Here is a 16,087-nt window from a genome sequence, read left to right as displayed (position 1 = left end):
CTAGTTTCAAGCCTCCTTCAATACAGCTTGATGTTAATGATGTCAATTTTATTCCCATTTTGAGGACAATAAACAATAAAGCAGGGTAAGTTTTATGGCATGAGTACCTCAGAACTGACAAGTTGCAACTGTATAGTCGATAGTAGACTCTTTATGTTCTCTTTTAGATCCACCACTGGCACGTCTGTTTTTTAAAATAATTCTATGGGCATGGCCAAATTCCAAACTCTAGACTTCATAACAGCAGCTGACAAACCAATGTCCCAATGGCTACATACATCTGTTCTATACAGTCTTTGTTGGTTGTGCTGTATAAACTCTCTTCATAAAGACTCACATAGCATGGCTGCAGACTTGTGTTTCCCCCTAATTCTTTACCGTTGTCATAATCATATACTGTATCATGTGTACTACTTTTGTAAACTCCACAGACAGAGCCAACATAAATCATTATCAGATTTTTATGCCAAGCTGTTCTGCTTGGAGTTAAGTAACCACTGACTCAGGATCCTATAGCGACTTACATAGCCTTAATTGTGCTTCAGTATTTTCCCCAGTGTCTATTCTGATATCGCTGTATCTCTGATAAGGTCATAGAAACAGCTGCACCGCCTTCTTTATAGCAGGTGTGATGTGCAAGGGTTTGAATTTCACAGATTAGTTTGTTTTTCTTTACACCTGAAAACTCACCTGCGCAGTAACTATGGAGGCTAATGATCCTGACTGACGGCTGATTGATAGAAAAAAGGAGCGACAGCATGCCCGGAGAACCCCTGAGACGAATGTACAGGTTGTGAAATCCCACTGTAGCCGCTCGCTGACAATGGAGGAATTTCCCTCTGTCGTGAGGAACATTTTTTTCATACCAGCCTCCGAGGGGCCCGGGAAAGAAAACACTCTTGTTAAGCTTCACGCAAGCTCGTACACACCCAAACAGTTTACTGGGAAAGAGAGTTGCAGTGTGTGTGTGTTTGTGGGTAGGTTGTTGTCTGCGCTGGGTTTTTCTGTGGTTGTTCGGGCAGGTGTCCTGTCATGTCTCAGCACACGCTCATAAAGTTTTCATTGTCAGAGCTGTTGTAGTTGACAGCTTTCTTCGACACACGCACACACATATTTACTTACAGGAGTCCTTGTGTCATGACCCCCTTTTGAAATGCTCATAAATTCTCGCGCAGATATGAAAACTCGCACACTTACCAAACACATCATCATCACACGTGTTTTGGCTTTGCTTGGAACAGAGGTGCTGCTGTAATCTCTGTTAATTATTAACACGTGGAGGCTGCTCACTAAACAAAAGTGCAGATACGGCCTTGTGTGCATGTACCCGAGTATAAAGTATATAAATGTGATATCTTTATGATTTTATTGATATCGTACCGTCCGGACCTACGATAAGGTTTATCTTATCTCTGCTGTTTTGAATGATTCGTCTGATAAACTGTCTGGTTTGAAGCTGGGGAAGGTTGATGGGACGTCGTCTGTACAGGGCGACGCTCACAAACAGACACGAACATCACGTTTCCTTCAGGGAAGAGGTGAAAGTATGTGAAGCAAAATTATGTACAGACTAGTTAAAGTAGCTGCTCTGCAACGATTGTCACTGTAGATGTTTTTTACATTAGTACTTTTCAATTGGTTGTTCTAAGAATGACAACAACAATAAAGAAAAGTGTAATTTTCAGACATTGTGTTTGTCCAAAATCCAAACATGTTCAAGGTCACAGAAGCTGCACATGCACTCATTTTAGAAGCTAAACAAAGGCTGGTATTTCTACTTGATAAATAGTTTAAATACATAAACAATTAGTTCTACTTTTGACTTGGTTGACTACAAATCCATAAAACTAAGCTAAAACCAGATATTTTTTTTGCATTTATGTTCGATAAATGACTCTTTGGGACGCTGGCCATGACCTGTAACAGTCACATTACCGCTTTTCTTTTGTGTAACCTCTCTAATATTGGCATAAAATACCATTAAAGAAATTATACAGACAAAATCAGATTTGCTTTTCTGGCAATCGGCTAATTTTTAACCCAGAACCTGTTTTAGTGCATTTTAATATGTAGTTTTTTAATCAGTAAGTGTGCATCTGTTTATCCAAACCTTTGTCGATTAAACAACTTTAAAGGTATTTCATGCATATTGGTGTGCATTTCAGCTACCGTGCTGTTTATACGTTGAACAATTCATCCAAACAACTCCTTACAAAAAGGGGAAAAAAGCCTCAGAACATCTAAGGTCAAGAAAGAATTTTAATCTGTGTTTTTCAAAGCATGCAACGTGTTTGTTTCCTGCTGTGTAAATTTAACATCGTGTCATAAAGTTCGGTCTGAGAAAACCTCCCGATTTGAAGTTGTTGTTTTATCTTTAGTTTTTCTATAATCAAAGGCAGCATTAATGATAAAAGAAGGAGCTCAGAGGGCTTGTGGGTGTACAGTAAGTAGTCATTTACTGCCAGTCAGGCTTCAAGCATCATTAAACCGAAGAGAAATGGCTCCAAACAACACCCCCTCTTTGTTTCCGTCTCCTCGTCTTCTGCCTCTCCTTCACCACGTCTCTCTCTCTCTCTCTCCCTCCCCGTCTGCCCCCGAGATAGGGACAGATTTATGTGGGGAGGCCCGACACCTCCTCCTGAAAGGCTCCGGGTCCCAGCAGACAGTAGTTTTCTCTCAGACTGCCAGTGGAAACATGGGTGGGTGTTACAGTGTGTGTGCAAGTATATTGTTTTTGGAGGTTGTTTAAAGAACACCCTATCAGCACACAATTAGAGGGGACATGAGGGAGGGAGAGCGTTAAGTGTTTTTCTGCCTGTACGTCTGTCTTTGTGAGGACCGGCCTCAGCTGTAGACCTTGAGGACATGCAGGCCGGTCCTCGCAGACCTTCAGAAGGTTGTGTTCGGGTTCAGGTGTGAACTAGATCAGGGTTTGGTTTAGCTATTTACTTGTCATGTGTATGTCACAAAGAAGAAAAAAAAGAGAGTGTGATAAGAAAAAGAGAGAAGCCTTTGTCTTGTAAGCTCTTGCAACAATATCAGTCAGACAATGGAGCGACTGGTGAATGATGAAACACTTAAGTGCTGGTGATAAATTATAATTTACTAGTCAGCAAACTGTTGAGCATGAAAGACCTTTAGACTCACTGCCCCACTGATGTGGTTTTGTTTTGGTTTTTTTAAATTTTCTATCTTGTATTTTGAGCTTAGCAGTTTTTATTTTTTTATTTATTTGTACCTTATTTTCTACAGATGTTCATGGTACCCAGGGGATGTATCCTCCTGACTTTATGTGATATTTTTTGTAGCACCACAGTGCAGTTTTAGGTTTAAGTGACATCTTATTACAACGTTTAAATGAATTATTGTGACATTTGATATACACATTTATGGTTTTCCCTTAAGTTAATTAAACACCTTTAGATTTTAGTCATGACTGGGCTGACTGACAGTTTTATGGGTAATTGGTGGTACTTCAATCGAAACGCTTTATTTTTCATGCTAAACATGCTTAGTGCTATTTAGGAAATGTTTTATGCTAGCACATTAAACTAATGTTTGATCAGCATGTTAGCACTGTCCTGTGGAACCACGTTAGCATGCTGGTGTTAGCTTTTAGCTCGGAGCATCATTGTTGTGCCAATGTGTAGCCTCACATAGCTACTAGCATCGCTAAAGGCTCTTTAAAGTTTTGTAGCACCTATTAGTATAATAAGTCAGAGAATTTCCACGCATATGATGTATTACTGGTAATTTCAACACATTAGCATGTTACATAGTGAATTAGATGGCTGGTTTATTATGGTTTTGAATGATTATTTTGTCAACACACAACCAACTCATTTTTGTATGCCGTAAAGTTGTTAAATGCTAACAAAATAACTTATCTTTGTTGAAAAGTGCTGCTCAAATTTTGTTGTTCAGTACAGTGGATGCTTGTTTGTTTTACACTACAGACAGAAAATCTCAGGGATATATTGAAGCTTTTCAAACAGACTGGTGAAACAAGTCTAAGAAGCTACAGCCATGCTAGCAGCTAGCAGTGACACTGTACCTCACATATTGGAGCTTTGCGCTAAATGCTAATGCTAATGTTAGTATGCTAACATACAATTTGACAATGCTGACATCGTAATATTTAAGTCATTATGCCATCTCTGGTGACATTTAAAAAGACATATTTAGAATATGTTGCATCTTAGTTTGTGCTATTAGCATTAGCATCAGCTAGCATTAAACAACACACAGCTGAGGCTGATAGCCATACAGGTAACTGAAGCTTTGACCTCAGAGTAACATTCACCCTTTATAAAAGTCAAGTTTAATGGTTTTACTGTATATGTGAAGATATTTCAATCTGGACCAAACACTGAAATATAGTTTTCTAAAATAAATCATCTAAAATAAATATGATGTTTTGGTGAAATGCTGTTAAAATAAACATCACATTTGAGATGACCGTTAACCTTTGTTTGACATCAGTGATCCTGTTGATGTTGCTGTGTTTCACAATCAAAAACACATTTTTTGGGTGTGTTGTTGTGGTGGTTGAGAAACACACCATTTAGTTGCACTGTTGATGGTTTGATAGTGACCAGAGACAGTTTCGTCGATCGTTCATCGCTCTGTGATTCCTGCTTTAATCGACTGTGAGCTAAAACTCCCAAAAATGCTGCTGCTTCTTGGCAAGATTTTGCAATTTCTGGGTCTTTGAAGAAAATAAACACATCAAAAGCAGTTTTTGTCCTCAGCAGTCTGCCTCAGAATGTCTGTTCATGAATGTTTGTTGACACAGTGCAACATTAATATCTCCCCATCCAAATTAATTCCACCCTTTTTCTCTCCCAGCATGCAGCTGTCACCCCATGGGCTCCATGCCCTTCCACTTGGCCGACGGCTCGCTGTGCGACCCCTCCAACGGAAACTGCATCTGCAAACCCGGAGTAGGTGGAGCCCACTGCGACAGTTGCATGGTGGGATACTGGGGCTTTCACGAGTATGGCTGCCGTCCATGTGACTGTGCAGGAGACTGTAATCCGTATACTGGGGACTGCATGTCCGGGTGAGTAAAAAGACGTTGTCTTTGCTGATACCTAGACTCAGACTATGTGTGCAAAGGCTAAATGAATGAATGTAACTGATAGCAGAAACAGTGAACTTTCTCTGCCCAGTTCTTCAACAACCAATAATTACATAATGGCACTAATTAGCTTATTATGAGCTCTCCTCCCACACAGCACCAGGACCCTGTCTCTGTTCACAGTCACTGACCGTTCAGAATGCATTGCTAGTTTCTTATTACTAAAATATTCATTATGCTGAAGTGGCTCAAGTCATGCTGATAAATCAGATTCCAAACCAACAAAGTAAAAATTGTCTGGATTACTGATTGTTCTGACTGGAAATAATGTGAATACTTATAGTTAGCATTACAGCTACCTGGTAGTGTTAGTACCATAATATACTATCATATTGAAACAAACAACATCCAGTAATTTTACCTTTTTTATTCTATCATTTTTTTTGTGTTTTTGAAAAACACAAAAAATATCATTAAATGACAAAAATAGACTGCACCTGTTTGTGTGAAAAAAACTATGACATGAATAAAGTTAAATAACAGGAGTTTTAACAAAAGTATGCATTCTGTAATTCGACAAAAATTTGTTTGTTAAATGAGAGGTATCACGTTTCCACAACAAAAATGTTTTAGTAATTGTATTTCCATCAGTGTGTGGTATCAATTAATATGAATCAATTGATCTTTTTTGAATTTTAAAAGCCAAAAAATATACATGATTTAATGTAAAAATAAAACGTTAAAAATGATGTGTGTCAAATTAAAACTGTTTTTGTTTTTGATGTTTTTTTGTGAGCCAGCTGCCAAAGTATTGCTCTACTTTTTTTTTTTTGTTTGGTTTACAGTTTGGTCAGGCCACAAGCTGGCACTGCAACATTTATGCCTTTGTCCCCATAAACTGTGTTGCCAGATACACCGATTATGGTTCCACTGCAGTAAGCTGTTTGTTTGCCTGAAATGCCAGTATTGTAAATGCTGGTGTAAAGGAGCCTTTGCTCTGCAGTGTAAAGTTCAACCTGAGGCCGTGCCAGAAAACTTAATAACAAGCTGACCACAATGTTTTTAAAAAGGCCAAGTGTATCCTCTGTGAATCCTGAATATCCACTGGATGTTTCGTTCAGCTGTGGCCATTAGTTCAGTGTAACTTGTGTTGGTTGAGACAAAGACTAGACCCCACGTTGGTGTTAGAGGAAACGTCATCGAAATCATCACTGATCATCATCGTCTGAATGTCATGGCAACCCAGCCAGTAACACCGAGATGTTCTGCTCAGCACCAACTGACCAATCTTCACTCAGTAACAGCGCTAACGTTCATGTTTTTAAACTGACTCTGTTTAGCACTTTTGTTAATTGACATTTATCTTCATTTCCATGATGTGTGGTGATGTTGTGTTGCAGCTCTGACCTGGAGTTGTACAACTTGGAGGGAAACTCCAGTGAGCCGGTGAGGATCTTCAGAGCAGACGAACTCTTCTCTGCTTTCCACTACTTAGGTGAGATACAAAGATGGTGTGTGTGTGTGTAATAGGTGTGTGTTTCGTCTGAGAGAGTGTGTGTGTGTGTGTGTGTGTGTGTGTGTGTGTGTGTGTGTGTGTGTGTGTGTGTGTGTGTGTGTGTGTGATATTCACCCTCCTCCATAGTCCAGTGACCAAGCGTTAATGGTTAAAGTAATGAAAGTCTTGATAGGGCCTCAAACGGACTTGGAACAAAGATGTATGTGTGCAGGTGGACTTGTATTACTAATGTTGTGAGGACTTAAATCTTCCTACACAGAAAGGTGGAGAGGATCCACCTCTATGTTTGGAACAAAAATCAAATCCTGATGATGTAAACGACCAACTTTTAGTATCAAGAGATGGTGGGGAGGTCAGTGTAGTGTTCTCTGAAGTGACTGAAACACAACTTTGTGTGTGTGTGTGTGTGTGTGTGTGTGTGTGTGTGGCTAGTTTCCAAGTGTCCCTTCTCTTAGTGCCCCTCCACCACCACCACCCTGTAACTGCAGCTTTCATAGGCACATTCCTTACTGGACACACACACTGTGCTTGCATTCTTAGGACTCCATGTACAGTATCTGAGACCACACACACACACACACAGACACACACACACGACCTGAGTTATTTCATTATGTTACAAATCTGTGCTCGTTTCTGTCCCCCACAGAGAAGTGTGAGTGCAAAGAGCAAGCCCTGACCAACAGTAAACTCTTCTGCACCATGAATTATGCATACGGTGAGAACTCAGACATCATCCACACACACTTCACCTCATCAACCGATCCAATGAAGAGTCCAAAATGAAGAATATTATTTTAAATGATTTCTTTGGTGTCATTTTTTTTTTTTTTTTTTAATCCCGTGACCAATAGAGAATAATTCTGTTTTATTGCAACCACAGTCTCAGAAGTCTTAGTAGGTCAAAACTTATGGACCAGACTTGTTAATAGCCCAAAACCTACCTGTATTAAACAGGTATACGTAGTTTTTTTAAAAAAAGGGAACTGCGATTGTAGTGGAAAACTGTTAAACCTGATAAAATAAAAAAATGGATGGCTTTGGAACAGCTAGCAGTAGGAGGAATGTTGTCACGCTTTGTGTCTTCCTGAGGGCCTGAAAACAGCTGAAAGTGTTGACATTCTTAAAAATCACACTTTTACACTTTTTACTAACTTTTGAATAAAATGGTTTATGCCCATTATTTTATTCTACATACATGTAGTTCATTTATGTCTTGAACTGTTGCATTGCATATTATAAACTTTATTTGTCACTGTGTTCTGTCTAGTTTAGCAAATTTTATACTTTAACTTGTATCTATCGCGAAATTGAATATTCTTTTACTGCTTATTATGAGATTACCAGCATTAGCATTTCTTTATTTGCTTTAGTCTCAAGTTGTTTTTCTGTCCTCCTATCACCCTGTCAGTTACCTTTAAAGCACTCTGAATTGCATCAACCTGTGTCAAAGATGCAATCAAATAAAATAAAGTTTGATTGATTGATTCATTGCTAGCAGCTCTGTGCAGCCATACTGTGGCACAGAACACATTTAGGCTAAAAGCTAAAACTGGAATGCTAATGTGCTTATGTTTAGCAGGTGTAATGTTCTAGATCTTTGTTTAACACGTCAGCTTGCTGGTTAGGACAAAACACAAAGTATAGCTTAGGCAGGAGGTTAGTTTTGGTTTGGTTTTGTCATGAACCTGTAGATGACGCTACATGATAAGTCAAGCAGATGAAAATGTTTACAAATTACCCTCAGGGGGATGTGAGGCTTTGTTTAAAAAAAAAATAAACTGGCAATCTGTTTAATAGTCGTTAAGATGTGTCACTCAAAACAACAACCTCATGGAGCTACTGGAGGAAAAGTTCACTAAAGTCTTTGAGATTCCTCTTCTGGGGATCATGAATATCTTTGTCCATGCAGTGGATGTTGACATCCATCTGGCTGCTGTTCCTACTTTCTTTACTTTAAATATTGAAGCATTCAGAGCAATGATCAATTATTTCAGCCCCTCAGGGAGAAGCATACTTCATCTGAATTTTATCCCAAGCTGAAAAAATAGGACCTCGATCAAGATAAAACTACTTTTGAAGTTTGTCCAGCGACCAAACACGCAGCCACGTAGTGCATATGGTTCCACATCAGCCTTCTTCTATACTTCATATTAACCTTTTGTTACTTATTAGTTCAAAAACAGTCCATTTCTTCTTCAGTTCTGAGGTTCATTTGGTATGCAGTTGTTAAACACGAGCCTTGACTTAGAATTAAAAGTCTGAGTTTTAACTGTGTTGCTGCAACTTAAAAAAAAATACCCTGAAGGTCTCATCACACCTCATTTTTCTTCCTGACTTTTAGTGCTGAAGGTGAAAGTGTTGTCTGCCCACGATAAGGGCTCCCACGCCGAGGTGGAGGTCAAAGTTCAGAAAGTGCTCAGTCAGAACACCAAAGTGAAGATACAGCGAGGTCGAGTCACCCTTTACCCCGAGTCCTGGACCGCACGGGGCTGCACCTGCCCCATCCTCAACCCAGGTCAGACACACACACATGCACGCAGCAGGTTGTTAAAGTACGATGAAGAAAATGTTGTTTTGGAGAAAAAAATACAAATTAGTGACGAATAAATATCTTAAACCTTCCTCCATCTGGCAGCTCTTGGTGGTATATTTGTTTATTCAGGCGCCTCCTGTGCAGAGAGCCTGTGAGCTGTGTCAGTCAGAACAGCTTCAAAGTTGACTGAAGTTTTTAAAAATGAAGTCCAGAATGTCGTTGAACCTTCGTTTCATTTCTCAGGTGTGGAGTATTTGGTGGCAGGTCACTCGGACCGCAAGCACGGCCGCCTCCTGGTCAACATGAAGAGCTTCGTGAAGCCTTGGAAAGCCAGTTTGGGCCGCAAAGTCCTCACACTGCTAAAGAAAGACTGCAACTGGTAGGCGGACGGCGAGAGGACGGGAGGAACTGGTGACATTACAGACGAGACTGTTTTTAAGCAAAGCCGTGGATTTTCCTGTCCCTCCAGGTGTGGAATATTAGGTCGCACCGGTCTGGCAGCAGTTTCTGGGGAACTGAACTGAGATGATTGAACCCCTCCATTTCTCTGCTGCTGTCCAACGAGAGCACAAACCTCGTCCTGAGCTGCAGCAGCTGAAAGCACGCAGGACGTAATTTTATCAAGACATCTGTCTCGCATCTGAGCAAGCTCTCATTCTTACATTCCTATGTGGGATTCGAACAAAAATTTCCTTTGCTGTTGCCGCTGGAGCTCAAGAAATTGAGGAATTCAGAGCCACGTCCAAGAGCTCTATACTGAGTGACTGAATGAACCCTGGACCCTTTAACATACAGTAAAACACAAACTTATCTCCCTCCTCTGCAGCACTTTAGCCTCAGATGGACTGAGGGAATACGGACACACAAAGCGAGGAGGATTAAACTCACTCGCTCATATGAACTGTGGATGAAGGATTCCCTTTACAGTGGACACGCTCACAGAGGCAGCAGTGTGTGTGTGTGTGTGTGTGTGTGTGTGTGTGTGTGTGTGTTGCAAGACGCAATGTGCAAAGCACCCCGAGTGACGCTGAACAAGCCATACAAGCCACTACAGGTGGATAAATCTTAGCCAGTCCAGGTGTGCCTGTGTTGAAATCAGAGCGAATGGGTTTTACCCCGAACGTGAATGTATTTGCCTGCCTGTGTTTGTGTGTGTGTGTGTGTGTGTGTGTGTGTGTTGAATGGCAGACAGAGTGAGATCGGTTGAATGCAGCGTTATATTACGAGCACAGTCCAGATTCAGTCCAGCTCTAAAGCTTCTATGTAGGTTGAAACCGTTCCAATGTTTATCATACAGCATTATGTGTACTGATTCATCTCATATTTACACTCCTCTGCTGAATTCAGAAAATTCCTGTTATTCCTTCCTTTGTGCTCTTGTACAGTATTATTTGTATATATCTATATAAATATTATTGCTCATCTTTCCCCCTTCTGTTAATTGTTTTTGTACATGGTAATATTAAAGGAAAACTCCAGCTTATTACAACTTTGGTCTTATTTCTGCTGTTTAGCCATGATTTCTATCTGTTCTTACTTAAACAACATTGCATTAATATACATTTTTTTAAAAAGGGGGGGACTTAGATGATCATATGAGCTGCAAATAAACAGTTTAGGCAGATTACTGACACCAGTTCATTTAAGGTGAAACTGAAAGTCAGCGCACCTGAAATCTTGGCTGTGATCGTAGAAGTTATAATCATAAATTGCTCAAGAACACGCCATATAAATCATGTGAATTAGGTCATAGCTGAACAAGAAGCGAGTTCATAAACAGTTTTGCAAGCTCGTCTTCTTGAGCTGTGGCTGAAGAAGTGTTTGACATAACTGTCTTTGGAAAAATTCATTACTGCAAAAGAGAATTGCAAATGTAAAAAATATGATTATGAGAGTGACAGACTAGAGAACTTTGCCCTGAATTATGGCATCAGATCCATTATTATTTGCATTATTTATGCAAACAGCTTCAAGCTGAAAACCAGATATTTACTGTATCAATATGAATTGCTGGCTGGGATAGGCTCCAGCCCCCCCGCGACCCTAGTGAGGATTAAGCGGTGTAAAGACAATGGATGGAATATGAATTGCTTTAATATGTCTGTATTAAAGTTGTATTATCACAAAAATTCAATTTCAGTACTGTAACCTCTTAACATTCACTGGTTACAACATGGGCTGAGGGAAAATTCGATCGTGTTTTCAATGGCATCAGCCTCAATTATACATTGTTTGAAGCAAAGCTTCATGATCAGTGGTTAAAATCATTTCAGATACAAACACCACAGCAGCAGTCGTTCCGTACTTTGTAATAAGTGAAAACAGTAGCTTCCTTATCTTTTCTGTCGTCTACAAGGGCAGCTGATTGTTGGGATTGTTTGGATGCATAATGATATCGGCATGAATGTTGCTTTTATCAACTTGATATCAGCTGATAAAAGTGTAAAAATGGAATATCTGCAACAGCCCAGAATCAACACTGACAGGCATATAAAGCCTGTCACGCTCAAAGTTTCCAGTTTCCTTTCAAAATGTAACATAGAAATGGATATTACAAGTAGTTTTCTCATTCTGCCTGGGGAATGTGGACATTTAAGGATCACTGTATTTTATGTCTGCATCTGCTAGTGTGCCATTACAATAAGAGTAGGAATAAAGAATATGTTACTGAACGACAGGAGACACTTGAGAGACTTGCTGCAAAAAAATATGTGCATTACTCAAAATCAGCATCAGCAATAGGTCAGAGAAGTTGGAAAATATCAACATATCAGATATTGACAAAAATCCAATATCCTGCATCCTACTTTTGTAAAAGAAATACAGTTTATATATAAAAGACTGAATGTTAGGGATTTAAAGTGTTAAAGAGTTAAATGCAAATAAGCAGACACTTGCCACTATTAGTAAATAATTCCTATTTAAATGGTAATTTCTGCATTTATTTAAATGTAAAATTAGGAAACATGATAACTTGACTAACCTGTGGGTCCTCTAAACTGTATGTCTGGTGTTAAACTCTCTTAACACTGGACAGAACACCAGACTGATTTTACTGTATGAATTCATTTCCTCCTCTGAAGATGTTGGTTAATGTAGAAGTCTGTATAAAATCTGTTGGGCTGCTTGTATTTCATAACATGTTTTTCTACTTTCAGGCAATGTAGCTACATTCCCATTTGTCAGAAATTAGCAAAATGAGTACAACATTGCAAAACCTAAAGGAACGATGACCAAAACTGCAAAAAATTTGACACGAGCTGTTCTGTGAAATCTCCCTTCGTCACTGAAAGCTTGTTGCTGAGCAGAACTGCCCCCAGACTCACTCACTTCAACATCAGCTCTCAGCAACAGTTGATATAACTGCCCAGGCCTTGAAATACTTCACATAAATTGGACAAAAATATCCTTATCGTGCTGCTCCTTTCTCACACACACGCCTCCCATTCCGCTCCCTGTGTCCCTTCAGATTAAGTCATCCATCACTCTCGCTCCCAAAACACTCTCCCCTACATTCACACAGCGCCACAGAATGTAGACCATAACAGAGAGGCCCGGGCGAGCACACACACTCTGTTTGGGTTTAGACGGAGCGCGTGTTTTCCACTCGCCGTGACGTGGTTGGCCGAGAGGTGTGGACACATTCCTGGCGCGTCGAGCAGCGCTCCGCGGCAGGCCGAGTCAAAGGTCGCTCACCTGTCTGCCGGCCTCGCCTCGCCGACGAGAGGTGAGCGGGAGTGGATGTTTTCTCACAGCCGAGGCCGGATAGCCTCTTGTGCCCACATTTCCTCATTCGCGGCCCATTCACAGATTTGTGGCAGAGGGGTCACGGCTCCTCTTAGTTTCTCCCGAGCTGTTTCCAGACAGCAGGGAAAGGGGTGAACGAGTGCATACGGGAAGAGGAATGTGACCAGTAGCACTGCGTCAGTGCCAGCAGGGAAAGTTACTTCGGTACTTCAGTTACTGGCAACTTTCCATTAAAAAAGATTTGACATTGAAATGCATATTATAACCTTATGAAGCACAGTGCATTGTTAAAAATCTACCATACTGGCATCTTGTTACGGTTCTTCGTCACATTACAGATGGCTATATTCAAGCTTCCATCCCAACATGGCGCAAATTACAAGCACGTTTGCAGAAAATCGACAAACTAAATTGCAAAGTAGGCAGTTGCTCGGCTAAGACGAGCAGCAGGTGGCCCTAAATTACTACTCAAGTACCATTAAAATCCAAAAGGCGCAACAAGATTACACAATCAAAAGAGGCCCTATCAAACCTAGAAAGACTCCACACCATGCAGATCTCATGCTTTTGTTTCCCGCCATTTTGCTAAAGTTAGCATTTAGATCACCTGCTTCATGTGAGCTGAAGTTTCGAGCAGTAATGTTGCTTGAAACAGTTATATTATCTTTTAGCTTTTTAGCTTTTAGCCGGGGGGTTGTGCCATCTGACGACACAACCCCCTGGCTAAAAGCTCCAGTCATCACAAGATGGCTGTAAGAGTAGCATCTCTGGATGTATGCTATCACTGTCTACATTCTTCTGTAGCATATCAGTAATGCCAAAGGTCTCTGTGATCCTTTTGTGTTTGCTAAACACTACCTTCCATTTTTTTTCTGGAATTTTCCTTCAGTAAATTCAACAACTTGAACTTTTTCTGTGGATGCTGTCCATGTTCCCTTGTCCGCAAGGCTCTGCAAGGGTATGCATGATGTAAATGCAAAGGGAATCTCTGTCAATCCACATTTCCAATTCATCATTACAAAAGTTGCTCTAGGATGCCCCAAAATCTCCAGAAATCTTGTGCTACATTCACCTACTATGTTCAGCACGCCTCAGGAATAATCACTGATGTACTGCTACGGTCCAATTTGTAACTAGCTGCTATATCCTGTAAAAAGTGTGAAGTCAAAGTCTTTCAGAAGCATCTCTGGGAGCCCTTTTTGTTGTTCTGCCTTCGATATCTGTGGCACGTCCATATGACCGTGACATTACATACCAATCCTTAGCGCTGTCTGTCAACACGAGCTAACAGCTTGTCAACAGCAGACTACTGGCTAGCTACATGGTTTTCATTGTCTGTAGTCAGAAAATGAAATAAATTAAACATTAATAAATACATTAATAAATAAAAAAGAAGCCTCCAATGCTTTTGTCATGATGGTGTAGCTTAGCTTGCCACATTTCTAGCTTCATTTAGGGACATTTCATTTAATAACTGCTAGCTAGCTTAGCTCAACACTGCTACATCTAGGCTAATTTGCTAAGTCGGCATGGAAACACATTTAATGAGTTGTCAGCAGTTGCACCAAAGAGATTTTCTTCCTTAATTTCTGACATATTTTCATTTAGCCATCTACAAATAAGGAAAGATTAGAGAAAATTTCAACAAAATGAAAGGAAATTTGTGTGGCGGAAGTTTGTTCTTTGCCTTTCATACCACATTGATCATTGCACAGTATCTTAGATTTACTTGGTGACCTTTTGGAGGTGGAATTGCAGGACTGAACCTGTACATAAAGCAGGCCAAACCAACTACACATATGCACTATATACAGCTATACATTGTTTTATTAGTCGCCTACGTATGCATGACTGAAATACTTCTTCCTCTGCGGCTCAGTCAGACCTTCAGATTAGACAGTGAAGGTGTTTGTGGGAACCGGCCTTGAGGCGTAGACGCAACAGGAAGCCACAAACACATGCACTGCTGCAGCTGAACCACAAACCTCCTCGCTCTCTCGCTCTCTCTGTCTCTCTGTTGCTCGCTCGCTCGCTCATTGTCCCAGCATTGACTGGCCATTCTCAGCCCGTGATGGAGATGTCCTGCGGGGGGTTGCATGGTGTGGGAAACTAGTTGATGAATGAGTGTTTGGCATGCTTGCACACATGCATAGTTTGCTCCAGTATAGTTTATGTGTGTGTGTGTGTTATTGTAGTAACGGCAAATGCATGCATGTGTGTGTGTGTGTCTGTGTGTGTGTGTGTGTGCCTGTATGAACACAATGCCTCGCTTGTGTTGCTATAGAATGGAGTTATGGCCTTTGTCCTGTCAGCATTCTTGTGTTGCTGTTGGCCCCGGAGTGCATGGCAGCTCCCGCAGGCTCGGGGACAATAACCCCCCCACCTTCCCTTCCTCTCACTGGGAGTCACAATGCCCCTCTTCGGCAGCACCCATCACCCTGAGACAGACGCCCCGAAAAACTGGCCTGCTATGGGTGTCACACTGCAACCGGCACCCAAAGCCCCGGATGTGTTAAGGATTATTGGGGTTGCTGCATGTTTTTACTGCAATTACTACCTATTTTCTAAATCAGGTTCAACTATTAATGTCTTTGATTGTAAATGTCATAGTAATACATGACAATCTGTTGCTGCGATGCATCTGCAGCACTGTTCAACCAACCGTGTGTAAACATGAACTGGCATGCTGAAGTTTCATGTTTCAGTCATTATTTGACACAAGCAGCATGCACATGTCCGCTGAGTCTATATGTTCAGTTTGTTTCTAGGACCAATCATTCTTATACAGTTGCATCAAATTTAGCAAAAGTGAGATGTTACCACAAACTTACCCCATGAATGTGGTTAATCATAGCAGACAGATGGTTAGTTGTGAAACTTGCAAGAACAGTCAGTTTAAAAGTAATAAAATAAACACCAGTCTAGGTGTACACTATCTATCTATGATCTGCATATCTGTCCTTCCTGAGAATCTACACAGACAGACTGATATCATGTTAACAATGTACATGTGATACTACTGTAAATAATCCGGCACCAGTAACTATCTGGTTTACGGGCCAACACAGGAACAACATACAGTACAGTTGTAGTTATCTCCTTATACTCATATTTGAAGTGTAATTCATTATCACAAAGAAACACAATGAACAGCAAACAAAGTTCAAGATAAATTAGTGATCTGACTTTGTCACAACCCTATTCTGCA

General features: G+C 40.6%; 1 protein-coding gene across 1 annotated transcript in view; it reads left to right on the top strand.

Moving 5' to 3' along the window:
• The window catches only part of ntn4 (netrin 4), a 30,955-nt gene extending 20,337 nt beyond the window's left edge, over positions 1-10,618 (top strand). Inside the window, exons 6-10 of the mRNA XM_008280864.1 lie at positions 4,849-5,062; positions 6,481-6,575; positions 7,246-7,314; positions 8,941-9,114; positions 9,376-10,618. Of these exons, the coding sequence (XP_008279086.1) occupies positions 4,849-5,062; positions 6,481-6,575; positions 7,246-7,314; positions 8,941-9,114; positions 9,376-9,515 (692 nt within the window). The 3' untranslated portion in view covers positions 9,516-10,618. The remainder of the gene's footprint in view (positions 1-4,848; positions 5,063-6,480; positions 6,576-7,245; positions 7,315-8,940; positions 9,115-9,375) is intronic.
• Positions 10,619-16,087: the final 5,469 nt, after the last annotated feature.

This window comes from Stegastes partitus, unplaced genomic scaffold (genome assembly GCF_000690725.1).
Source record: "Stegastes partitus isolate 25-593 unplaced genomic scaffold, Stegastes_partitus-1.0.2 Scaffold212, whole genome shotgun sequence".
In the NCBI taxonomy this organism is placed as follows: Eukaryota; Metazoa; Chordata; class Actinopteri; family Pomacentridae; genus Stegastes; species Stegastes partitus.
The sequence above is the reverse complement of the archived record's forward strand: the minus strand, read 5'-3'. Positions and strand labels throughout refer to the sequence as shown.